Raw genomic sequence first — 26,959 nt, forward strand, 5'->3', positions numbered from 1 at the left:
GAGCTTGTTAACTTTCAGTAGACTAGACTGTGAAGAAAGGTCAGCTCATTCAGGACATCTAACTAGGCTATCTACTTGCAGTTGATGTGAAAATCCTTACAGTGTAACAGAAGACTGAGTGCTGAAACATGGGCCAGATATGGCATTCTTTAATGATATTAATAGGTTTTCTCCTCCCCTGCATTACTAATAGCACTTATTTCCTCTTTAAATGGGTCCCTCATTCAGGTATAGGCAAGCTGGTATTGCTGATACTGCGTCCAAGCTTGAGACGGTGAAGAACTTGCAATAAAGCTCTCAGTTGAAACTCTGGGATGGAGGGATGCATGGTAATGACAGATAAGCAATGACAGATAAGCAATACCATGAACATAAGGATGGTCTTTGCGCATGTGAATAGGGAAGGAAAAAGGCATATCCTGTAAGAAGGGTCTGAAAATTTAGGTTACTTAGAATAATAATAAAAAAAATAGTAAATTGCTTTTGATTACTTACTGCTGGGCATGATTCATAAATACTGTCTTATCTAGGCTTTCCAAAGCTTGTTTTTCTTTGTATTCTCCTGAAGGAATTCCCTTTTCCAGGCATAGGCTCAAAACTTCTTATAGAGAGAACAGAAGGAAGAAGTGGAAAAGTGAAAATGCAAGAAGTAGGGTCAAATGTGTGATTTGGTGTAAACATCTTCCTAAGACAAAGTCTTGAAGACAGTCACAAAAGAGGGAAATGCATAGGATATCACGCTTAATTAGTTCCAGTTTTCCCTGATCTTAGTAGAATAGCAGGGAACATATGAAAAAGGTGCGCAAATCTGAGGAACTTGAATATTATTAAGATATCAACTGGCAGTGGTGGACTTGGTTCCCAGTATAAAATGTCTGGCTGTTTCCCATGATTACTTAACGGTACTGGTCTATTTTCTTGGTGGCCCAGAGTGTAGGTTTGTGCTGGATCACGAGATAGAGGCTATAGTGTGACACATAGGGTCACGCTCCAGGTGTCATAGGAGAGGTCTGTCAGTGTATGAGGTCCTGTAGTGTGCACACGGTGCTGTGACTGGAAGGATCAATTCCTGTGGGAGTCTGGTGACTTCCATTAAGAACTGGTGGTATTTCTTCTCTTTTTTTTTTTTTTTTGTTCCAGCCAAAACCAGTTCCATCTGGTTTTAATATGCAGTAGCTTTTTACAGGAAGTAGCCAATTTATCATACCAGTGTATTTGCCATATTGATATGCTTTCTTTCAATTTATTCCAAGGAAAGACATTTATCAAAACATATTTGAATAATAAACTAAACCTAATTTTGTTTTAGAAACTGTAATTTCGAAGAAAGTCTTTCCTGTAATTTAAATCCTTCCAACAAAGCATACCTAAGAAAATACTACCAGTAGATAGTCATCTATCACCAGTGATGCTAAGTCTCAGGTTTAGAGAGAGACAGAACAAAATAGTTTGCTGAAACCCTTTTACCCTTTATGTTAAATATTCCTTTCTGTTAAGAGTAATATCCTTTCTGTTTAGCAGTGCTAGTAGTAGTTGAATACAAGGCTACATATTGTTTGAGGGTAAACCAGGGTCTTCAATTTTAATAACATTTTCCCTTAAACAGTATCACTTAAAAAAAAATAATCAAGAGTTTTTTAAATTCTTAATGACTGATTCCTGTAGACAGGGAAGTTTCTTTGGTGACGTTATCTCTAGTCAGTGTCCACATGCTCTCCATGTCATCATTCCTGCCACGTGGGTATGCATTGTTATGTGCTTCTCCCTCCCCCAATTTATTCTCTCACCTGCTTTGTGGATGCAGCACGCTGCTGTTCAAAATCTTCTTCCACTTGTGTAGCTTTTCTTTTATGTATTTCTTTCTTGGCCATAAGAACTTCAAGTGTTTATGGATGTTCACCATTAACAAGGGCAGTTATGCAAGGTCACACAAAATTATTCTTAGACCCTTTATCACATGTAGTGGTCCTATAAATCTGCAGATCAGTACATCAGAGTTGGGATTCCATCTGACTAAATGCAGACAATCCACAAACTACATATCTACACCCAAGCTCATCATACTGACTTCTTTTGCAGTCAGTAAAGAAAAACAGAGACGTCTTGAGTACAATTCATTAATCCTTAAAGTGGATGTATAAAATAAGTCAGATGAATGGAGCCAAGAGTAACTGGTTTAGATATAGAAATCTAAAACTACCTGAGATAAATTCTGGGTGTCTCTACTTCTCAGGTGAGGGACAATTTCCTGCTTATTACAACATCTGCTACTATTCTGAGCTCCAAATCAGAAGTCTGTGCTAAAATGTGCATAGTGATTTTCTTAGTGCTTATGACTGTCAAGTTTGTGTGCAGAAGTGTGATTGCACTACTTAACCTTTGATTTCTCTGAAGAACTGTAGTGTTGAATCTCATAAAAGTGTCAAGTGCTGCTTTCTAGAAGATCTGATAAAAGATCTAGATCTTTTGTATTTATTTATCTGATTGCCCCAAGACTTTCCAACCCCTAGCAGTAAGGCTCTTGAGGCCTTTGAGTACAGCTCTTTGCACAGATGCCACTGATTTACATAGTCAGGGCTAAGTGCAAGCATCAGAGTGTGGTCCAGTTTCCTTCTCACTAATGAAGATTGATACATTTTTCTCCAAATTACTGCATTTCTCTGTATCTCACATATTAAAAGTCAAGACTGTACTTCATATCCTTTACATAAAGAACAGCTTCTTCTTTTGTTTTGGTAAGACCGTATCCTTCAGACTTTTCCCTAGGTTTTTCCATGTTGAAAGCTGACAAATCCAGAGGAATAATTATTTCCAAACAAGAAATACTGAAATGCATGGTAGGAAGTTTCAAAGCCTGCTTTAACACCTGCAAGAAGAAGCTTCCTTCTGTCATCAGTGCTCAAACTGCATTAGTGACTGTTGAAAAATATTTCTGTGCTTTATGCATGCCAGGCAGCTTTGCATTTGTTCCTGCAGCGAGTGCTAGCATGTCCCTGAAGCGTCCAGAGCTGACAAAGCCATTGTTTAAACACTCATCTCCAGGCAATTCTGGCTGTGTAGCTTCTCTTTGAAGTCACCCACTGTGTGACAGTCTAGATAGATAATACTGCAAACAAAGAAAGTGACCTGCTTAAGTGAAAGTTCTTCAATAGCTGTGGTCCACTTCCCACTTCTCTCCAGAGCCCTTCTGGTGCAGGGCTTCACTGGGAGCCTTGCAGTTCAGAGGAGGATCAGGTGACAAGGGATGTGCTCTGCTCACTATAGCCTTATGCTGAAAATCACCTTGGAGGGGAAACACACTCAATTGCAAGGCCAAATCATTTGTAGTTTTGAGTAATGACACGTATGCGCGATCCCTGGCTCATGTATGTATTCAGCAGACAGTATGTAGTCAGGTAGACTCCACAGCTTGAAGAATTTAAAGTTATGTGACCTGTCCTTTTTGACAGCGAGATTTGAATTTGAGGAAATGTTTTTGTTTTACTTGGTTCAAAGCAAGAGGATGTTTTTAATTTACCAAGGGAGGAACTTTCCAGTTTAGATAGATCCTGTTTTAGAGAGAAAGGGTATGGCTCATCCATATATCCTGTGTGAAGGTTCTGGGCACCTTAGAGCATCCCAAACAGCTCTGTATGTGTAGAATAGCCAATTAAATCAAGCATCTTGTGTTTAAACTGTTTGGAAGATAAATGGTTTTGACCATGAACTTGGATAGCACTCAAGACAGAGTATACACATCAGTGTAGGTTAGACTCAAATTACTTAATGCCTTTTAAAAGATACTTAATTACTGTATTTCTGGATAGGAAAGCTGTTTTAAGAAGCAAAAAAAAATATATAATAAAACATTAAAATATAAGGAGAATGGAAACTGACTGGAGTTCTTTTAAATATATAATCTGTCATTCAAGTTTCCCATAGCTACGGGAAGTTCCCATTGCTGTGGGTTCCTGGGTGGGGAAGAAGGAAATCTTTGCCTGTTTGGTTTTGGCTAAAGAAAATGAGCTAAACATACTGAAGATCAGTAAGCTTACACAAGTTTCAGTTTAACATCATTTATTCAGAAAGTCTAGGTCAGGGATGTGATTTTTCTCCCAACCTGATTAGTCCGTGCAAGCTTTCCATGTACACATAGAGCTCAGTGACATTAATAAGAGCAGACCTCACATATGTCCTTTCTCATATCCAGCTGCACTCCTGAGCTCATGAGGCATCCGAATGCTGTTATAATGACATTAGCTCAGATTGTATCTTGCTTAGTAATAGATGACTTTGATATTATAGCTAATATAGTATATTAACGAGGTGACTTTTTCCGGAGTCATTTTTGCTGCACACCCTAAGTGCACATATTCTCAATAATAAAACATCTACTGTTGTGGAAAAGAAATATCTAAGAGACCAGCAACTGCCTTCTCTGGTAGCCAGAATTAAAACTACAGTGTCCTTGTTGCAGAACAGAGAACTATGTGTCTTAGGTGTATTCCTTTTAATTTTACAAGATTAGTGAAATCTTTTACCCAATGAAGATTTTAATATTTATTGAACTTGCACTGAAAAATTTGTGTCCGGTGATATTACCAAGTCATTCATTGTACCTCAAGAAGATGTGGGTGTACTAAGCAATATATGTCTCTCATAGAAATTTAATACGCTACAAGGCTTTCAGACAGTCATCCTGGATATATTTTCATATATTTAAATATTTTATTAATAATAGTTTGATTGAATTTTATTAACTTTTATAGTATTTAGACCTGTCATTTATATGACTTAATGCAGTGTTAATGGCAAAACTTAGATGATCTATAAGGGTTTTATCATCTCTAATTTCTATGACAATTTTTTAAAAACATTATAACTACATATTTTAATGGAAAAAAAGAATACATATATGAACAAAACAATCTTTGGATGGAGTTGTTGCTTATTTTTTATAATATTAATTTTGAATAATTGGTATTTACTGTGAGACAGAACTGAATTAAAAAGAAAGTCAGCTTTTTACATCTTGACTGAAAAGTAGAAAAGGGAAAATAGTAGAGCAAGAAGTGGGAATGATTTGATTGGACACCAGTCTCAGCTTTGCATGTGTTCCTCTGTGCAGGTTTAGGTTCAGGGTTTACCATTTGAGAAAGATTAACTATTGCTGCAAAATAACTCGATCTTTTAATATTTAAGAAATTTCTACGTGCTAATGCCTCGGATATACTGATGTAAATGTGTCTAATCTTGGACACATACTTATGGGTGCACCATAGAGTAATACATGGGTGAGAGGACTCGTGGAAAGCTTTTTAGCAAGCAGAGATCAGTTAAACCAGCAGATGAGCCTGGGACATGTGTTTAAAGACTTGAACAGAGAAACTGGTCCAGAGATCATTTTTTTCCACATGCTAAGATGAAGAGTGAAAAAGAGACTATATGTTACCCTGTTGAAATGGCATATTAAAAGAGATATTTTGCCTTTCTAGTTGAGTAAAATCAGTGCAGTAGACTTGCTTTGAATGAGAACTTGAAGAGTCCTGAATTTGTGATGATTTTGGTATTTTCTTGGACATGTAAACAAATAGTTGAGGCTGTGTCAAAATAATAGTTTAGGCATTAGGATTCTCCTGATGAAAAGATGATGACCCTCTCAATGAATCACTGAGACCTTCTTTATAAGCAGTGGAGGAGAAATTTTGGGTACAACAAAGGGATGATTTATCTCACCAGGAAGAATCTAAAATAGGTCGATTGAACCACACCTTAAAAAGTTCTGTTTGCCTTCACTGATTGTAAGAGAAACATAGGCTTACTAATTCAGAGGTACAGATCTGTACAATAAATAACCTGCTTTTGTGGAGAAGAATCAGAAGTGTCTAGATTCAATTATTTGAGAGTTGGCTGCAAAATTTCGCAAACAGGATGTAAAAAGGTTTACTTCAAGAGATTTTTTTTTTTTCCTGAAAGTGGAGAGAAGTTGGAAGTTCTGCAGCAGGAAAATAACTAATGTATTTTATTTTTACTGTATAATGGGAAGTATTAAAATTTTTAAGTTATCACTTTCAATAATTTATCACTCTCAATAACTTACATAATGTGTGATATTACATATTATTGTATGCATTAAGGTATGTAGATTACTATTTTGGATAGCTTTGTTAAAAAAATAGATCCAGTATTTCTTTTTCTAACTGAAAGTCAGTGTGTATGTCTCAAATGTGGGTGTGCAGATGCCAGACTGTTAGAGCCCAACACTGCTCAACATTTGCTCACATAAACACCTATAGGATAAATTTACATATGTACAGCATGTCTGTACTGAAAAGTACAGTTACTGTAAGCTAATTGGAGTATTTGTATGCCTATATGCACATATTGTGGACACACAAGTAGCAAGTGAAGATTGGACTGGTTTTGGTGACTAGGTATATGCACATTTGTAGTGGGAATATGTGTATAGTCGTTATATCTCGGGGTCCTCAACTTTTCAATAACTTATTTTCCTATTTTTAAGAAATTATTTTCTATGTAGACACAGAAGTGAAAGTTCAGTTTGATAGGAATCCTTGCTCTTGACAAGCTCATACAAAACTGTGTAGTTGATATTGGAAAATGCGTGAATAGGAGAACTGGCAATGCCATGACGGGTTTCATAAAGTACAGGTGAAGTCCTGTGTTCATTGTAGAACCACAAGGAAATAAAAGCTATATTCCTGGATTCCTTTCTGGTGGCTTCTTTTGGATTATCAGTGATAGTCAAGGTTGTTGCTGAGAATTTTAAAACCTTAAAAAATGGCCAGTAATTTGTGGTGGTAGAATCTTAATGCCGAATGGTAGATATAAACATTTAAATTTAGTAATTTCAATGATAATACACCATTTCTCAGCAAAAGTCATGAATTAGAATCAGGGAGAATGATCAGTTTTAACTGTTCTGATTATAAAGCCCATTTTATTTCAGTGCCCTGATCTTAGAATTAGATGCCAAATTATAGGGAATGCAATTACAACATTTTAGGCAGACTTTGGGTTTTGGTTGTATTGATGACACAGAACGTCTGCTGGGAAAAAACAGTATGGGCTCATGTTCATGCAATCACAGCTGAGAAGTCATTACTATAACGAGATGAGTTTTCATCACGGTCCATTAAAAAATATATTTTAAAACCAGGATTTGTGAAACAGTCAATATGTAGACTGGAACTCTTGTTACTTCTGGATATCTCTAAATGTATATTTATGCAAAAGGCTAGATTTTCATGAGCTCACTGATGATTTCACTCAGTTCCCCTGAAGCAGTGTCTTTGGAGGCAGAAGTAAGACAGCACTGGAAATTCCATGGCAGAAGTACGTTTTGCAAAATGTTATTAGCTTTCAGAAGAGTATTTCTTTTCCCTCTAGCAGGTTGGCCACGCTTTTATCTGAAATGCAGTCAAGATGTTAACAGTCATGAGAAAACACTTTTGGTGATAATTTCCTGTTTTAAAATGTTATCTTTCTTTCAAGAATCAAAACCACAGTACATTTACAGCAGACCTTTTTATTACTTAGAAAATATGAATTAATGCTTCAAAATGAAACTTTTTATGAAATCAAAGGATATTTAATATGCTACAATATTTCTGCAAAATGCAAGGGACCAAGTTCAAAGTGTCTTTTTGAAAATACCTTTGTATTCTGTACGTTTCCCTCTTTAAAATAAAAATGAGGCTTGATTTTTTTTTTTTCATATAGCATATGCAAGTCTATATATTAGGAGAAAACAAGTTAAAAAGGATCTTATTTCTCATTGTACATGATATCCCTCTGAGGAGACTGTATTTTACTTTTCTAAAGCATGTCTTAGCTTACATAGCTTATTTTATGGAGCTGTATCTTCACGTCCTCTCTGTACACAGTTATCTAGACAACTGTTAAGACCGTATTTGACCTATTAGCTACATTTCACCAATTTATTGATGTAGTTTCAGGGGAAGAGGTTGAGCAATGTCAAAGTAGGATCTGAAGTACTGGAAACAGAAAAATGTCATTTGTAGTCTGTGCTGAAAAAAACCCAGAACTACTTCACTACTTCTTTTGTTTAGTGGATGTTGGTTTGGTTTTTTGTTTTTTGGGGTTTTTTTGCTGTTGTTGTTGTTGTTTTGGTTTGGTTTTTTTGGGGTTTTTTTGTTTGTTTTTTTAACCTGGTCTAGTGGGAGGTGTCCTTGCTTGTGACAGGGAGGTTGGAACTAGATGATCTTTAAGGTCCCTTTCAACCTGACTCATTCCGTGATTCTTTTGGAAGTTAAATTCAACAGAGAAGTCAACATTTTTTTCTGCATCAAAAATTCTGTATCAAAATATTATGTAGCATGTAGAAACAAAATACTTTTCACGTAACGTGTAGTAGCAATGGTGGGGGAAAAAAATGGAGAGAAATATAATAATGCAAAATGTGTGGGCATAATTTACAATTTAAATTACCTACATAAAAGAGATTGTTTTATTGAAATTCATAAGTCACTCTCCAGTTCTATGGACAGCAACATTAATTTAGACCTTTTCTTTAAAACTGTTTTTAAACCTTTCTTCTTACTATGTTTCTGCCATACAGGTTAAATTTTGATTCTATAAAATACATATATATTTTGTAAAAACGCTACACATTTATTCCCGTTTATGAAGTACTGTACTTACTAGAATTTTTCCTGATATTTAACCAGTGGACATTTCTCTGGGAATTTCAAACAAAGTTCATATGGTTTTTATTCTAAAAATAGTTTCTATATTTGGTTTTTTTACCCATGTATAATATTTAACAGATCATTTAACCATCCTTAAAACATCATCTACTGTACAGTTGAATATAGAATACCATTGTTTTAAGTATTTTATTAAAGTGATTAGAATAAATACTAGTTTGTGTTAGAAAAGCAAAGAAATACGTTCCTGGAGACAAAACTGTTTCTTGAGATGAAAACTCATTCCATAGTCAGATGTTTTTCTTCCTGAAAATTTTATTAGGAATACAATACAATTTGCATTTTCATTTAATTTACTATAAGTATTTTTATAGAAACAGTTAAAAACTCTGAAGCAATGACGCTTTATACTGTACATAATTTTATGCACACATAGACACACACAAATGTACCTCCTTCTTCACTGTATTTCATATTCTGTGTACTCTGTTGTCGGAGCCTTATATTTTTCTTGGAAGCACTTTGCAAGTCCTGCTAGCAGAGGTTATGAATCAGATAGGATAATCAGAAGTCTCTACAATTTTACTGTATCTTTGTCTGTCCTTTCTTTCACCTTTCCTTTACTGCACTATCTTGTCTGTCTGATTCTCGCAGGAGACATGGATTACAACTGGTTGGACCATACGTCTTGGCATAGCAGTGAGGCATCCCCAATGTCTTTGGTGAGACATGTGGAGCCTTACCATTTAGTTTCCTTTATCATTTCACATTTCCTTTGTTTTATTTACACCTTTGCATGTTTTCTTTTTTGTATCCTTTTTTTTATCCCACACCTATAGGGGACAGTCAAAGGGGAAAAAGAAAAACTAGTGAGCAGGCAGTTTTGTCGGATTCTAACACCTTATCCCAGAGGCAAAAGAAAATGGTGTGCTTTGGTGGCCACTCTTTGGAAGAGGACTTGGAATGGTCTGAGCCTCAGATAAAAGACTCTGGGGTAGATACGTGTAGTAGCACAACTCTAAACGAGGAACATAGCCATAGCGAGAAGGTACTGAGATTACGGAACCTGCATTTTAACCTGCTCATTTGGTCTTTGTTTGCTATCTGTCACTCATTAAAATAGTGCATAAAATAAGAGATAGGGTGTTTCTAGAGACAATGTAGCTTTTCTTAAGGTGCAGAAAAGAAAAACAAATGAAAAGTCTCTGCATGCTTGCAGCTTTTACTGTTTGGCAGCCTAAGAAAAAAAATTGAGAGGCATAAAGGAATGTTCTTACGGTTGCATAATAGCATATCGTGGTATTACCTTCAAGTATAAAGTAATTAACAATAAGGATTCTACTGATTGGCTTACTTGATTTACTGTGTTCAAACTCCTGGGGCTGAAATTAAATTAATAGTTTAAACCCCAGGTGAAAAAGGGAGAAAATTGGGTCTCTCTGCACAGAAAAGTTGTTTTTCTTTTTTCCCTTTCACTGTCATGGTTGTTCTTTTGTTTTGTTGCCATGCCATTTTTGTGCAGTATTGTGCAGAATTAAAGGCTTTGCCATCTGCTTTGGTATTTTTTATTTTTGCTTTCTGTTTGGTGGAGATTATGATGAATCTTTTTAGAGTTATTAGTTGTAATGGGAGCAGATTTGTCTGTGCCTGCTAATTTTGCATGAAATAGAGCATGAAATAGTAGTTTTCTGTGAAAAAGTACTATGATTACACAAAATAAAATGTTAAAATTTTATTAATTATGCCAATATACAAGTATAACTGTGCCCATATATAGTAATGGAATAATAACGTTCACTGTGACTGTGCTTCATATGTGAAGTAATTATTCCAAGAAAGAAATTATACATTTAAATAGGATAATGACTATATCGTTTAATGTATTCTATAATTTTTATATACTACTACTGAGAGAAAGTAAAACACTGAATAAGTTTGTCAATTTTAGAGAAAACTGACATGTTTGGATTAGTGGAAAAAGCAGAAATGTCTTGTATCAAATTTCTGTTTTGAGTTAAAATTTTTTCAGTATTACTTTTATACTAGACCTCTACTTTTTTTTTTTTGTCAGTACGCAGGTGTGATTGCCACTGTGTGTAGATAACTATGTATAGTTGTCTATATCTGTCTAATCAAGGCAAAAAGATCATTCTATATATTTACAAATTGGATTTAGTAAAATAGATAATGTTATTAAATATTAGACATACATTGTGATGGACTATATATCTAGATAAATATTTTCCAGCACAGTTTTCTATTATTCTGTTACATTAAATATCAGTGTAATCATAATACTTTCATGGCATTTTTGAGCTATATCAGGAAATAAAAAGTATTACTGAAATATTTTTCTTTAAAGTCCTATTCACTGTATTTTCCATTAACACCATATGATAGCATCCAGTAACTTGGCAACCATCCAAAGATGGAGATCGTCTCATTGGTCGGATTTTGTTAAATAAACGCCTAAAAGATGGAAGTGTGCCTAGAGACTCAGGAGCAATGCTTGGATTGAAGGTTGGTAATGAATAATTTTGGAACTAACTAACAACTCCCAGTTAAACTAGCTACCTTTATAATGGAAGCATTATCATAATATATAGAGTATGCATACCGATATCTATAATGTCTCATCATTCTCAAAATTACAATATAGAGAAATTTTTATATTAATTACCAAGAGTAATTTTACAGGGTCCCTGACAGGCTCAAAAAATTGTATTTTTCTGAAAGACTAGGCATGTTTTCACAAGTTTGCTGAGAATGTCTGCTCTACAGGGTACTAATTGTATCCTTTCTGGGCAAGCCAAGCCCTGTCACTTTCTTCAGTATTAAGGATTGCAGCATGGTATAACTTCTGTTTCCCAGAAGAGGGGAGAAATGTGAAGAATAAATTACCTCTTTTGAAGATCAAGGGGACACCTGGAAGTTAATGACATTGGCAGACTCTGCTCTGGATTGAAGTGGAAGAGACTGATTCGGGATGTTTTTCCCCTCTGATTATTTGATTTGCTACATTTTAAATACACAAGACAGAAAATTATTTAATATTTCTTGTATATTATCACAAAGTAATGTGTTTGAATCTTTTTCATGATGCACTACTCTTTGAACACATTATGAAGGTATTTCTAGCTCATATGTTGATCTCATTTTTGTGTGGTGCTATTTTCAGTTCCAACAGTATCAGTACAAGAACAAGAATGAATGAATTATACACATTAAAAGAAACAATCATGTATTTATTTTGATTCAACATCCTTGTGAGAAATCATTACAAAGTTTGATTAATTCTCCCTTCTCTACTTAGCATGCTACTGACTTCACTTTGGGTACACAGATTAGGCTATAGTCATACACTTTAAATGGGGGTTAAATCAGTGTGGTTACTTATGTACTAACATGCTTTGGAAATTTTTCAATTTTTTATTTAACTGACAAATGATTTTATTTTTAAGTCAGTGGAGATGCTAGTTAAGCATCACTTCTGGTATGCATGTTATTGTTTTAGTGTCAGAAAATGCAAGAGAAGCGACTAACAGTGCCACTAACAGTACTTTTTGTTTAAACATCTGTCTAAAATTCTAAAAACTTCTGTTATAAAGATGAACTCTTCACTGAGATTCACAAATAGTTTAGATTCAAGAGTAACTACTTTTTAATCTCTATGGCCATCTGAAAGAGTGACTTTCAGCAGTTAGTTATTCCTAACCTGAATTTTCAAATATTTACATTATTGAAAGTAACATAAACTGGATTTTAAATCCAAATATGAAGACTATTAAGAAACCTTAAGAATTTGAAGATTATGCAATTATAACCGATTCTGATACTGTGAATCTCCTGATTCCAAGATAAATATTAAGGTCAAACTTGTTGAAGTTTCCTGTGGAGAATTCTTCAGTATGACAAGTATTTTCATCTGACTTGCCCAGCCAACCTGAATTGGATTAATTGAGGTATTTGATGCTTAGTGTGGATGTTGTGAGTTCTATTACATTAATATATCTGTCTTCAGTTAAAAAGTGTTCCAGTAAGCAGTCTAATGACTAATACCTTTTTTGGGTGGTAATTATAATACAGTGAAATACTATATATATATATGCGCTAAAGATTAGAAGCTTTAGCATTCTATATTTACATTGGGTTTAAATTACTTGAGTAGACAGAATAGGTACAAACATAACCTGTCGTAGCCAACATTCTGTGGTGATTTTTTTCACGTATATCTGTCTTATCTGGGCTACCAAAAAATCAAGGAAATAATTGAATTCTTTCTGTTGGCAGAACATTTAAGTCATTTAAAGTCATTTTCATTCTATGAAAATACTTCCTCTTTGAAACAGGTAGTAGGAGGAAAGATGACTGAATCAGGTCGACTCTGCGCATTTATCACCAAAGTTAAAAAAGGAAGCTTAGCCGATACAGTGGGGCATCTCAGACCAGGTATGTATCTGCTATAGATCTATCCTGCTAAATTGCTTTTCTGAAGGTGGTAACAAGTGAGCAAGTTTAATTGGATAAGAAATTATGTTAAATAGGTGTGATGAACTACTGCAGAATTCAACCTGATATTCAGTTATTGAAATTGCTGCTTTTGTGAAATATATAAATTCTCATATTTTTCAAAATCATATTTTAATATTTTGATTTCCCAGAAAAATGTTTTTGTACTCAAAATAATATTCCACTAATGTCCTGCCCAGTCATTTTGTGGTGTATATTTATTTAGAGCAAACCAAGCTATTGCAAATGTGTGAACAGAACCAGCTCACCTACGAAACTGCTTCTATCCCAGCATGCAAACAATGGATTGCTAGGTTGGAGAATGTGCAATAAGTATTAACTATTAACATAAGAGCTATCTGAACCTTAAATACTAAACTTGCAGAGGTAAATGGATTTTCAAAATAGTAAGTTGATGAAATACGCTGTTTTAAAGATCTGCATTTTCTAAAGAGCACATTGGGATTTCTGTAAGCCACAGCTGCCAGAGCGAGTAAGAGTTATATCTAATTCAATAGGTGTCCTACTGATGATATTATTGTTTAGCTGACCTTTACGTATTTGAAGCTGAGCTGCAGAAAACTTCTAATACTCAGGATTTTACTGCATGAAGGACTCCAGACTTGTTCTACAACACAGGTTTCACAATGCAGTAAACTGGCAGTAGGATGACTTAAGTTGTCCTTGTAAGTACAGTCCACAGCAGACTTCCTAAGCAGAGTGTTATTACTGAAATTATAGGTGATGAAGTATTAGAATGGAATGGAAGGCTACTACAAGGAGCCACGTTTGAGGAAGTGTATAACATCATTTTAGAATCCAAACCTGAGCCACAAGTGGAGCTTGTTGTTTCAAGACCAATAGGGTAAGTAGTTTCATAAATGTTCATATTAAATATGATAAAAATGTTGCTGAATTTCACTTCTAGGGCAGAGCATATAAAACAGATTAATGAACATTGTAAATGGTAAAACTGTATGCAAAATTCTGTAAACCAAAAGCAGAGCTAGAATGATAGATCACACCAGTAAGTAAAAAGAGCTGATGTGAAATCCTGTATTCTCTGAGAGTCCCTGGCACTATCTGCTAATATGGTCTAAAATAGATTCCTTTTTGTGCTTGTTTAGTTGGTGATCCAGCCTATATTGCCTCCGAAACTGTAAATATGCTCTTTATTGTTGCAGTTCTTGGCTCTTGATTTTTACTTCTCTATTCCCATTTTTATATAATACATATAAAATTAGATACTCACATTTGATCTGTGAACTGATGATGAACTCTAATTACTGGAAGTCTGTAACACAGAATTTTTTCCAAAATACAGTATGCTAATGACATAATCAATATGCTTTGGAAAGTCTTAAATCCATATTCTCATCATCTTCATCTGTGAAATCTAAGAAATTATTTCTTGTTATCTAATAGAGAACATATCTGAATGAATAGCTAGCACTGTGTGGGATGACTTCTTTGGTGCTTTACATGGCCCAGTTTTCTTAACTTTCAGACCTATCTCTCAATCTCTAAACTTAATTTTTTCTTGCATAGCAATAGGGAATTTATAGTTGCTTTGTTATATTAGACTGTGAATATTTCCCCTTCATCTCTTCCTTTTCTTCCAAGTTCTTACATCCCACAGTCACATCCATCCCTTTTTCACTTCTTCATCAGAAGTTCTATAGCTGATCACACCAGGGCTGTGAAGAAAGGCTTGCTTATCACTGAATTTGAAGATGCCTATAGTTGCTAAGGATTTTCTCTTCCCCCCTGCCCAGCCCTGAATTTATTATGATGTATATGATGCAACGTGACAAGGTGCTAGGTAATCTTATCTGGGCTCCCTTTTCCCCATGAGGTTGGACCAGATGATCTTTGAAGATCCCTTCCAACCTGGGTATTCTATGATTATATAGTAATAAATATATTTATCCCTTTATTTTGTACAAGATCCACACAATTATCTTACCTTTATATGAGAAACACAGGTAATGTAACAACTAAAAATTAGGAAGAACAAAATCTATAACCATATAATTTGAAGATGGAATTTCAGCCGATTCAACCCATAATCTGTTATCGGTTCAGCTATAATAGGAACTTCATGTGCTTGACACATCAGGAACTCAACGTGTAGAAACTTAATTGGTTTGACAATTTTAAACAAATTCAATAATAACAAGAAGTCCTTTATCTTGTCAGTGAGATGAGAGGTTTTCTCCTACATACATATTGAATTGCAACCCCTTTCGGGTAAAGGCTGTATCATCTGTCCCGTCCTTAAAAACCTTTGCCTAACTTGGCAGTTGTAGGTATAATAGTAATGCTAAGGGACAGACTACATTACCAGAAGAGTATTGTTTCAGAAAAGGAGGTTTCAAATTCATTTCATACAGGTGGAAGCTATTTCACAGTGTCTCTCAAACAGAAGTTTTTAGCAAAAGTTTCAAGGAACTGTATGTCTTGAAAATATTAATTTTTTCCCCTCTTTCTGCATTTTATTAATTATGCAAAATTTCCTGTATTCTTTCTTGTGCTTTTATATTTTATTGTCTGTTGTTTACCTTCCTTATCACCATGTCTTCTGTTGTTACCATGTACTCCACTTGCTGTCACTAGAGCAGCTCATTTATAATCCCTAAAGAAAGTTATGTGGGCTCTCAAGATGCCTTTTTCAGCATTAACTTCTTTCCACATAGTGAAGAACTGAGCCAGATCAGGCCTAAAAAAGTTGTTCTGTGTATTTGATTCCCAGTGTCTTTTTGCAGTAGATGTAAAAGAGAGTTATCACTTCCAAAACGCCAGTTACTAGTCTAAATGGGTTCATAACCGAAGTCTCAGTGATGAATACTTTCTGCAAGTTGGTAAGATTTTAGATTCTGGTTAGATGTATATACCTCTTTGGATTTTGACATTGACAATATGACTTCATAAATGTTTTTCATGATGCTTGAGCTAATAAACTGCAAATACCATATTATTTTCTCAGTTTAGAAGATTTCAGGTCATAATCAAATGGACTATAGAAATTAGTATCTTATGCTTGCCCAAGGAAAAATAATACCGTAGGTCTGTGTTCTGCTCCAGGGAATAAAGTTTCAATGTATTTAAAATCATTAAAAGTTCAGATTTACCAGATGTCAGAAGTGATAATTACTTCAATTAGAATAATTGATGCCCACTTGAAGGTTTTCACTTTTGCATTGAGGTATATCCTGTTACTTACAAAGTGAGTCTCTTGATGGTCTCGTGTCAGAAATCTTCAGACAGTTACTGGCAATTAACTTGGCTGAGAAAGAGAACCTATTGTCACATCCTCATATTCTGAATACAAAAGAAAATTCCAGTAAACAGTATTGTTAGTTCTTCTTCATTTTATTATGGGCAGACTGCTATAAAAACTGAAGATGACAAGCTAAGCTGATAAAGGAAGATAAAATGGAAAGCTCATTTAAAAAAACCGTACCATTCTGGCATGCAATTTATCCCTTTTTCTATCTTGAAATAAAAATTAATGGTCAAGTTTCTATTCTGTGTGAAGTAGTTGTCTCTTGTATATAAGAGTTTACCTATTTTCTGCTTTCTAATTCTCAGATATAGTTAGTTTAAAATGCATGTTAATTTCATAGTTTCTACTGTTTTGAATTTGGAAGCAATGATGCATTGTGTTCTATTAATTATTCTATATAATCTGCTTGCAGCGGAATGTATCTTAAAATGTAAAGAGATGCCTAAAACTGCTTCTGCTTTATCTCAGTGAGGGTTCCTTGTAAGAATATTATTTACACTACCGTGCAATCTATTCACAATGATAAGTGTTTTTAAGGTTTTCTTCTCAAACCCATATGATAGAAATACTTTTTAGAAATTGCAAGTTGGGCTCAGGGGTGTTTTTCTGGGTAAAATAATGAGTGAGTATTGGGTCGCTTTATAAATTCTATGTCTATCAAATATGCAAACTTAAGTATTTAATTCTTTAATAGACCTGGTAGGTTTCTGACTAGTTTTGCCTCCTAACAACAGAGACAGTGGTTTTTTTCCTTGTCTACAGCAAGCAGTTACAGAATCAGCCTTCTGATTCATATGAATTATCAAGTATTGTGCATCAATTCACTTGGGAACTTTCCTCAATCTGTGTAGTAAAGCCTAGGGAGTCTTGGAAAATGTTTGGAAATAGTATACCAAAAAGTAACTAGATAAGTTTCATTTATATATAGTGAAGACTTTTTTTTTTTTTTTTTTTTTCATTGTATGAGACAGTAGATATCACTGAAAGCATTTTAAACTTCCCCTTCCTACTCATATACCTTTGTGGTGGGTTGACCTTGGCTTGTCATCGAGTGCCCACCCAGCTGCTCTCTCCCTTCCCCTCCTTAGTCTGGACAGGGGGAGAATATAAGATGGAAAAAACCATGGGTCAAGACAAGGATGGGAAGATCTCTCAGCAATTACCATCATGGGCAAAAGCAACTTGACTTAGGGAAGATTAATTTAATTTATTAGGAATTAATAAGAGAATAGGATAGTGGAAATAAAAGCAAAATTAAAACCACCTTCCCCTCACCCCTCTTCTTCCCAGGCTCAAATTCACTCCTTCGTTCCTGGCTTTTCTGCCTGCCCTTCCGGCCAAGCAGCACAGGAGGATGGGGAAGGGGCATTGCACTCACTTCTCCTCCCCTCCTTCTCTGACTTTGCTGTCTGTGGGGATGTGTCTGGCCTGGGGCAGCCCCGGCTTCTTCTCGCAGAGGCCGCCCCACCAACACCCAACGCAACCTTGAAGAATCCAACTGCAGCACATACCGTGATACTAAATAGTGTTCTTGATGTGACTCAAAGCTGAAGCTCTTTAGCTTGCTTGGTTTTGCTCAAATACCTCCAAAATGATTTATTAGCATATTGATAGTTTTTATTAGCATACAGTAATGTTTCCCCCTCATAGGAAGAATATGTTCCTCTGGGAGGCGGGTGGGCGTAATGAGATACTTAGTTATTAGGACTGAGTGTTTTAAAATTATATAGCTGTCCACACAATTTAATACAGGTGATGCAACCTCTCATGGATATGCAAGTATGCAATTTTGCCAAATGAAATTGCTCATCTTATTTAGTCATGGGAAAGGTAAGATTGTCCAAATTTGGAGTTCAAGGACACTAAAGGAGATACTGGGATAGCCGTTACTGGCAGTCTAGTATGTTTGAGTGAGGGTCTTATAGCCTGAATTAATGTATAATGTCATAATAAAGTCTACTACTCACAGTTTTTGTCTACCATTAACACTGCGATTGCTGGTTTTTTTATTTACTGATTTAATTTGGGATTGTGCAGCCTCCCTCCTTCATTCACCAAACCACTTGTTCTGTAGGCTTTAATTTGCCGCTGAAGCTATTTATACTGAACAAAAGATAAGTTTTCCCCATAGCTGAAGACAACCAGTAGATCATCCGCCTTTCCTGAGGCATTCCATGGTGGCTTGAGAAGTGTTATAGTGTAACTGAAATTTGAACATGCTTGTTAGATAAAAGATCAGCCTGTCTTTTCCTGATTTCAGGGACATTCCCAGAATACCTGACAGCACACATGCACAGCTGGAGTCCAGTAAGTTTCAATTGTGGGGTAGGAAAATCTTCTCTCTCTTTTATGTAAGCACAAATAGATTGAAAAATGTCATCTACAGTCAGTATAGCTCTCGTCTCTTTGTCTGTATTTGTCTCAATATGTCATCTTACTGCATTATCTATCTACCTTTGTTATATAATAAACTATGAAAAGTCAGGATATTTTGATTTAGGTTTGACATTTGATTATAAGCTTAGGCTATTTTTGTTTGAAAAGAAAAACATAATTCTAACTAATACACAAGAACATTAATAGTAAATTTTAATTTCCTGTTTTGTTGCTTTGCATTTCAATTGAACGTTATAAACTAAAAATGGGGATGAAGTGTTCTTTATTTACAATGTGAGAGATGGATACTTTGAAATCAGAACACTTCTACTTTATTAGAAACATTCAGAACTCTTTAAATCATCAAAAACAGTATTTCTTGTGGGGAAAAATAACTTGTTCTTTGGCTTAGATCTGATAAGATGGATTTCAGCCTGGAGTTATTTTTTATCATTGTTTTAGAACTCTTTTATAATAGGAGCCATGAATAAATGGGGTGGCATAAACTTGATTATGGTAATATAAAATACTCCTTCAATAACTTTTCACTGATCAGCCAAGTCTTAAAATAAAATTCATTTTATGTTTTGTGAGATGTGGAATGTCTTTTGTATTTATAAAAATACTTCAATTTTCCTCTGTGTTTTATGTCAAAACTTGTCCTCTGACAGTTTGCAGACCTTATAGATTTGAAATAAAATGCACAAAAAACATTATGTGCATCTTGATGTTTTTGTAAAAATTAATTAAAAATTTATCTGACTGTATAAGATAATAAGTGTCCTTCAGAAAGCTGAATTCCTTTGACAAATCTAAAATGGTCAAAGCGAAAAATAACTTTACTATTTCGGAATTTTGGGCCTTCAACTTACTGACATAATTAGTCAGAAATATTTGAATGAAATATTTTTTGTTCTATATGCTTCAGATGATATTTTGCAGCTATAAGAAGCTTGAAAAGCATTTGATTGCATCTGAGCACCAAAAATTGGGTATTATTTTTTTTAATTTTAAATAGATAAAACCATAATATTTATGACAATTGTATTATATGTTTGGTTATATTTCTACAATTTTTCTTTAAAGAACATTGTGAAAAATGCATAAGTGCTACTATTTATAAAATATTTTTATTTATAATTACAGGCTCTAGTTCATTTGAATCTCAAAAAATGGACCGACCTTCTATTTCAGTGACTTCTCCTATGAGTCCTGGCATGTTAAGGGATGTTCCACAGTTCTTGTCTGGACAACTTTCAGTATGTAAACATTTCATTAATATTAGTGTTGTGCTTTTTGCAGCATATACAACTCTCACTGCAGAGATCAAGCTACCTCTAACACAAATTTCTTGCTAAACTAGCTATGTTTTCTGGTTGATTATATATATATCTCAGCGTAGGCAGCGCCATAGTTCCATTTTACTAGCTTTTTGAAATTTTCTGTATGTTGAATTATACATATATATATGTGTGTGTATATATATATATCTAGTAAACTAGACTGGTAGAGTCAAATTTTTAGAAAGGCCTAATATTGCCTCCAGTTATGTTTGTGCTGTTGAGTGTATATACTTTTTCAACTGTAACAATTACATGTACAGTTGGTAGATTTTATTACCTGTTTGCTTGAACATTAGTATTATCTATTTCTTATGCACTAGTTTTCATATATACCTTTCCCCAGGTATCCCTTTGATTGTTTACTAATGTTGAATTCTTTGTACCAGTGTTACTCACTTTTGTTCTTCGCTCTCATTGAGAACAAAGTTCATTACCTGAATGTTTTCTTTAAAAAGGTAATTTTTTTGTACTAAACTGAAGAACTTGGGTTGTGTCCACCTTTCTGTGTCATTTACAACTCCGAAGTGTGATTTTCCAAAAAGTGCTCCGTTGTGGCCTGGTACATGTTGAATAGGAGAGGAAAATGGAATGGAACCAGTGCAAAATCGGTGTTAAACAAGTTTGAGAAATGTCACATTCGTTTTTCTTCCAAGGTGTTTGTGCTAAGATAACGAGTGCAGCATAAAAATGTGCATAAAATCTAAGCAGACTGTGTATAGGTCTCATAGAAATGGTTAACGGTATTGGTAGAGGAGAGGAAGAAATATTTTTCTGTCTGTTCAGCAGCCACGTTGGCTCCATTTGCAATGCATGAGACATTATTTGTTTTGCTCATCAGACCAGCCATCTATACTATATAATTTTAATTTTCTGTAACTGTTGTATGTAACTACTTTGAAAGACTCAATTCTTTGGATAAATGGAAAACTAGAAATCTTGACTGCAGAGTGCAGAATGCTTTGCACAAATTACAATGACAAGGGAACCTGAACATGAACTGTCAAAATACACAGATCAAGGTTTCTGAAAACCAATTTAGTTTTACAAGACAGCAAAAATTGTTGACAGTGGAAGCAGGGGGGAAAGAAATCTCTTTTGGCTAAATCTCATAAAAGATTAGGTTGTCAGAAAGTTTCGGTTTCTAGTTCACAGCATGAAATTCAGGATCCAGAGTTAACTGCTCAGACATCCAAGGCACAGAGATCCAAATAGGAACCACACAGAACTGACTTCTTCACTTTCTTAGTTTCAGAAACAAAATATTCAGGAGTTTAAGATTAGGATTTATTAGTAAAGTGAGTTAAGTCTGTTGATTTTGTGGTTTGATTGGATATTGCACTTTGAGATGAATAAGAATAGCATCAGGAGATTTGGAGGTGTATTCTAATTTATTGAGAATAGCAGAATTCAAAGTTTTATGTCTCCGAATGGCATATAAATTCAGTGTTTAACTGAATAGGCCTCATTCCTATTTCGTGTGTCTTTATTAATAAAGTTGATAGCCTTTCTTTCCATCAAAGGAAACCAAATGGTGTTAGGTCACATTTAAAGGGCTTTCCTGCATTTGTCCTCTTTGTACTTCCTTACAGACTGTATGCAACTATATACAGTAATCCCTACTACACAATATCCTTGTTTCCCTCAGAAAGCAGCTGATATTTGAGCACATGCAGCTCCAGTTGACTGACACTGAGGTCAGAAATGCTCAGTAACTCTTTAAATTAAAGTCCCAATGTAGACACCTAACATCAGTAGACAGTTTGAAAATTTGGATACCTATCTTAACTCACCAGCTAAAGAGAAGTTGGAAATATCTGTAATTCATGTTATCGTGTTAATGGCACAACCCAGCTCCTGCTGCTGTTGGCTCAAGGCTTTGGGAGGTTAGTGCTAAATCTTTTGCTTTGTGAGGAAGGGTGGTTGTTGCAATGTCTGAAGATGGTGTGGATAGATAACAACTTGGCGCCTAACTGGGCAAATTGAAATGTGCAGGCTAAAATATTTTTTAGAAAAAGATGACTTTAAGAGAATTGAAGTATTCTACAGGAAGTGTTTTTTCAAACCAGTAAATTTCTGTTATTTCTTTTCATCTGGTATATTAAGTTAGTTTTGAAAAATCACAATTTTTTTGACTTTACAAAATTGGGAGTTTATGTGACTTGAAGGTAATGCAGTGAATAGTTTTTCGTTCACTTTAGAATTTTGGTTTTTCATAACTTTAAAAAGTTTTAAAAATTTGGAAGGTTAATGAAAAAAACAACTCTTTGTAGAGTCGGAGATGTTTTGAAAAATTAGAATGAACTACAAGATCTTCTAATTTTGGACTTTTAGCAAAAGTGAATTAATAGAGAAAAAATGAGTTTTAAAAATCTTACGAAGTTCCAGAAAAATGTTTTAGTTTGAATACTGAAAAATGGACAAGCTTCTGTATTTTAGGTTTTCATGGTTTTTTTCTGACAGAACAGCTCTTTTCTGACAGAACAGTTGATGGACACTCATTTGTTCGAAATAGCTGAGTAAGATGAAAATGGAAGGACATACTAAATTCCAAATGTGGTTGAGAATGTGCTCTTCATGGTGAGTGCCTAGGCAGAAGAACAACTGCAGAGCCCTGGCAGTAGATGAGAACAGGATGCTGTTCTTTGTAGAAGTGGTGGGTCAGTTGACATTCTGGGCGATGGTGGATGAATTCAGAGAGGTGTGGTGGATCTGAGGGAATGGACAATAGGCAAGATTTTAGAAGTGTTTCCTGTATTTTCAGTACTTTTGGACAATACCATGTAGTCCTCATAGGCCATTGTTGGGGCAGCTGCATGCAATAGGTTGTGAGATACAAGGCAGAAGCGGAGATACCTACAGTTCGGGTAGAGGTCTGAAGTATTTGAATAAATACTTGCATATATGCATCCTTATTCAGACAATGCTACAGATTCTTAAAGGGTTTATATATAAGTAGTTTTTTGGAGTGTGTTTCTTCATGATCCGTATCGTCTTAGCGAGTTTAGCTGCAGTGGTGCCTCTCTGTTGTTCAGGGATGTTCGGTCTTCTGTGTTTTCCTTTGTGTTGGCTCTGTTTTCTTTTGGTGCAGTTAGACAGCACAGAGCTGGCTAATAGGATTTCCCATGAAGCAAATGATCTCACGTAGCTAGGAAACCTTCTTTCCATTAATAATTATTCTGCCCAACTACATAGTTAATTGAACACCTTATGTGCTGCTACAATAAACTATTGTGTATATAATTTACTAAGGTATATAAATAATTTATCTGTATTCCATGTGTATTCTGTGCAGTTTATTTTATGGCATTTTTGACCCACATTGTTCTTTCAGGGGAGTATCTGACTGTTATTGCAATTATTGTTTTATTATTATTTGCTTTGTCTGGTCCCTGTTTCTGTGGTTTTTCACTGATTTGTTTTTCCTTTTATATCATTTTGAAAAAGTATTCTTTGTGTGTTGGTGCTATTTTTCATTACTGCATTCTGGCTACTTTTTCAGTACTGCATGATAAGTATAACATGGAATACTTTTGCAATAATTAGGTTTAGACACTGATAACATGACTAGAAGAACATGTATATGGAGACAGGTATAAAATTACGGTATTTCATTTTTGTACTGGTGGAAATTCTAACAGAAGAGAGATGTCATTTATAAAATTACTGTATTTATTTATACAGTTGAACCACAGAATACTTCAGTAGATTTTTGATACATATTCAGTTTATAAAGCAATAAAAATACAGGTATATTAATCATAGTTGTATTATCTATAACATATTAGAAAACGGATATTGTACATTGTGAAGGACATAATATGTCAGCATACTGGGGGGATGAGGTCAAGTATGAGATGTGTTCCCCTTCCCCCTTTCACCTTTTCCTTTTCCCCTTTCTTTTCGCCTCTTTCTACCTCTACACAAGTAAATTGCTGTTGCTCTAACATCCAAGCCTGGGAAGTTCTAGGTAGTGCACACAATGTGTCTATGGCCCTTCATTTCCAAGGCACAGTATGGCAGGTGAGGGTCCTTCGTGCACAGTGGGAGATATTCTATCCCTTTTAGGATTGCAATATTCTGGAATACCTGTATTTCTCTTGTAATAAGGAGCAGAAGCAAGATGAAAATCTACTTTTATTATATGTGAGTAGGTCAAATTCTGGCATCCAGATTTTGGGCTATGCCTGTGCAGGGGGATGGGGGGAGTGTGCAGCTGCTGCACCTCGCAGAGCACAGGAGCACATCAGACAAAACCCATGATCCAGACTGTCAAATTTTTTTATATGTCCTCTTGCTTTGGCGTGAGAACAGATTACTTCACACATTTTGTGGAACAGATTTCTCCAGCATCTGTGCATGCCAAATAAGCAAGGAGGGTGACAGAACCATCATCATACTGCCTATCTCCATACTTTGGGTACATTTTGTAGGGAAGTGAATATTAAGCAGTAGCTTCTTTCCATCCCTTTGAAATAGATCAATAATCTTAGGAAAACTGAGCAGGGAGGGAAGTAAAGGAGATTCAAGTATGTCAGATTGCTGTGGTTGTTTTGACCTACCTCCGTGCTCCTGTTCCCCAATTTCCCTGGCCCTCTGAGGACCAACACCTGTTCCTGTTCCTGTCCATACCCCATACTCAGTACCCTTTCTGTCCCACTCCATTAGCTGTCACCCTAATCTGAAGATGGAGAGTGTTAGGAGTTTGTAGCTAGTCCAGGAACTTGGGAGTGTTTCCTGTACTAATGAAGTTTTGATGTAGCCACTGGAAGCCACAAGGTTGTATGTGGTCTGAAGCATTACAACTAAGTTTGCAAAAATGCTCTAGATCCCATTTCATGCAAGGGTTTTATACTATGTATAATTTCTGTCATGGTTGCTAGAGAATTGAAGCACATTGATTGTACCTGCCCCCATGTAATGCCAGTACCACATAGCGCTAACTTTCTTTTAATCATTTTTAAAGTATTTAGGATGGCTTTTTGTAGAAATGTCTCTCAAAGATGCACAAAAGAGAAAACCTTTTACTTTACTTGCTTTACTCCAGAGAGCAACCAAAGCTCTCAGTGTGTGAACTGTCCTTGTTTCTGTCCCTGAATATGCATCTACGATCTTCCTGAAAGAGATGCTCAAGCTGAACTTATGTTTCCTACCCCACTTTTAAATCACACTTTGCTGACCTGCTCCTTTTGTTAATGTGATTTCTAAGTATATTTTAAATGTTATCTATAGACCTGTAAAGTGAAATCCTTGCTCCTGGGGAATCAGGGGCAAAATTCCTGCTGACTTCCCTAAGACTAGAATTTCCATCACAGGGTTTTGATATGATTTGGTAACAGATTTGCAGATTTAATTTATGCATTGCATTAAAATACTTTGTGTTTGATAAATATGTTGTTGGTGTAAAGCTCTGTTTAAAGTAATAGTTGTGTGTCTTTGTTTTTACTTTTGGTCTTTTAGTTTCCAGCGTGTTGTCCTTTTTGGTTTTGTTTTATTGCTTTTTCTTTAATTTTGCTTACCAGAGCCAAAGCCTTAGTAGAAGAACAACGCCTTTTGTTCCTAGGGTTCAGGTAAAGACTTCGTCTGCCTGACAGAAACTAAAGTTGTGTTTTTTCTTTTGTTTGTTATGGAAAATGCATAGTAGGAAAACGTTACGTTATAGTCCGTTTTCCCATATTTTTAGTGTGTTGCTTTAAGCCATATTAACAAGTTTCATGTCATCTTGTGAGCAGCTTGTAAAATTCTGCATGGGGGTTACAATATTAAATTTAAATTTAAAGAGACAACTAGTTTTGGTTTGCTGTTTACTCAATATTAAACCCATATAGGTTTCGATAGTGATGATGGCTGTGCAATCCATGTACAAAATGTGTGTACTGTTTAAGCAATAAATAATTTCATGCTTAATGTCATTTTATAAAGATAAATGTCTCTTTAAATCACTCATTGTCATTACTTAACACATCCTTGTTTGCATTTTCCAAGTAATAGTAGCGCCTTGAGTGGAAGACAGGCAAAAAATTTGTACCTTGTTTAAAGAAACACATTTCTTGTTCATGAAACTTGGTTTTTGCATTTTAAGCAAACCTCTATTTAAATAAAAAAAATCTGAATTCTGAAAAAAATTCTCAACTTTCCCATTGTGTTACTGAATTTATTTAGCTTTAGAATTCTGTTTAGGTACAAGTTGTTTGCCTTTTTTCATTAGGAAATTCCTAAGGTATCGTAGAGTAATGCAAAAGTAGGTTTTACTAATATGTTACAACGCTTATCTTGCTTTGCTGCATGTTTTTCAGTTTTGTAAATAGAACATTACCTGCTTTTCTTACAAAATATTTTTATGGAGATGATCTTTTGTGTGTGAGCTGTATAAATGTTTCTCTTGTTTGATCAGTTGCTCAAAGAAAGATGTAAAGGATAATCTAAATGATCAGAATGAGATGACTAAATTTCATATTGAAGTGGGACAAAGATCATATATATATATTTATAAAGGAATTCTAAATAAGACTGTAGGAAATGGTTTGGTTATGACTTATATTTAATAAAGTACTATTTTTTTTTTTACAATACATTATTTCCTGAAATTAGTCCTCACAACTGCTTAAATGTAAATTCAAAATAAAAATTCTAAGAAAAAAAATGAGATTAAAGAAGTAATGTATTGATAGTAATGGTTTAGGTTAACATATTATTAATGTACTACTGACATAAACTGGCTTTGTATTAAAAATTTAAAACATCCTTTAGCATGATTAAAGTTGACTTCTGCTCATGGT

General features: G+C 34.9%; 1 protein-coding gene across 5 annotated transcripts in view; it reads left to right on the top strand.

Moving 5' to 3' along the window:
• RIMS2 (regulating synaptic membrane exocytosis 2) overlaps positions 1 to 26,959 on the top strand; it is a 457,774-nt gene that overhangs the window by 225,802 nt on the left and 205,013 nt on the right. For 3 of the 5 annotated variants that reach the window (XM_014965515.1, XM_014965516.1, XM_014965518.1), the window contains 7 exons: positions 9,509 to 9,717; positions 11,070 to 11,189; positions 13,019 to 13,118; positions 13,920 to 14,043; positions 18,725 to 18,771; positions 19,987 to 20,099; positions 25,703 to 25,750. In XM_014965515.1, the coding sequence (XP_014821001.1) occupies positions 9,509 to 9,717; positions 11,070 to 11,189; positions 13,019 to 13,118; positions 13,920 to 14,043; positions 18,725 to 18,771; positions 19,987 to 20,099; positions 25,703 to 25,750 (761 nt within the window). Of the gene's footprint in view, positions 1 to 9,323; positions 9,392 to 9,508; positions 9,718 to 11,069; positions 11,190 to 13,018; positions 13,119 to 13,919; positions 14,044 to 18,724; positions 18,772 to 19,986; positions 20,100 to 25,702; positions 25,751 to 26,959 lie in introns of all 5 variants that reach the window. The other 2 variants (XM_014965521.1, XM_014965517.1) reach the window with 1 other exon arrangement.

Source organism: Calidris pugnax, unplaced genomic scaffold, assembly GCF_001431845.1.
Source record: "Calidris pugnax isolate Ruff unplaced genomic scaffold, ASM143184v1 scaffold41, whole genome shotgun sequence".
Classification (NCBI taxonomy): Eukaryota; Metazoa; Chordata; class Aves; order Charadriiformes; family Scolopacidae; genus Calidris; species Calidris pugnax.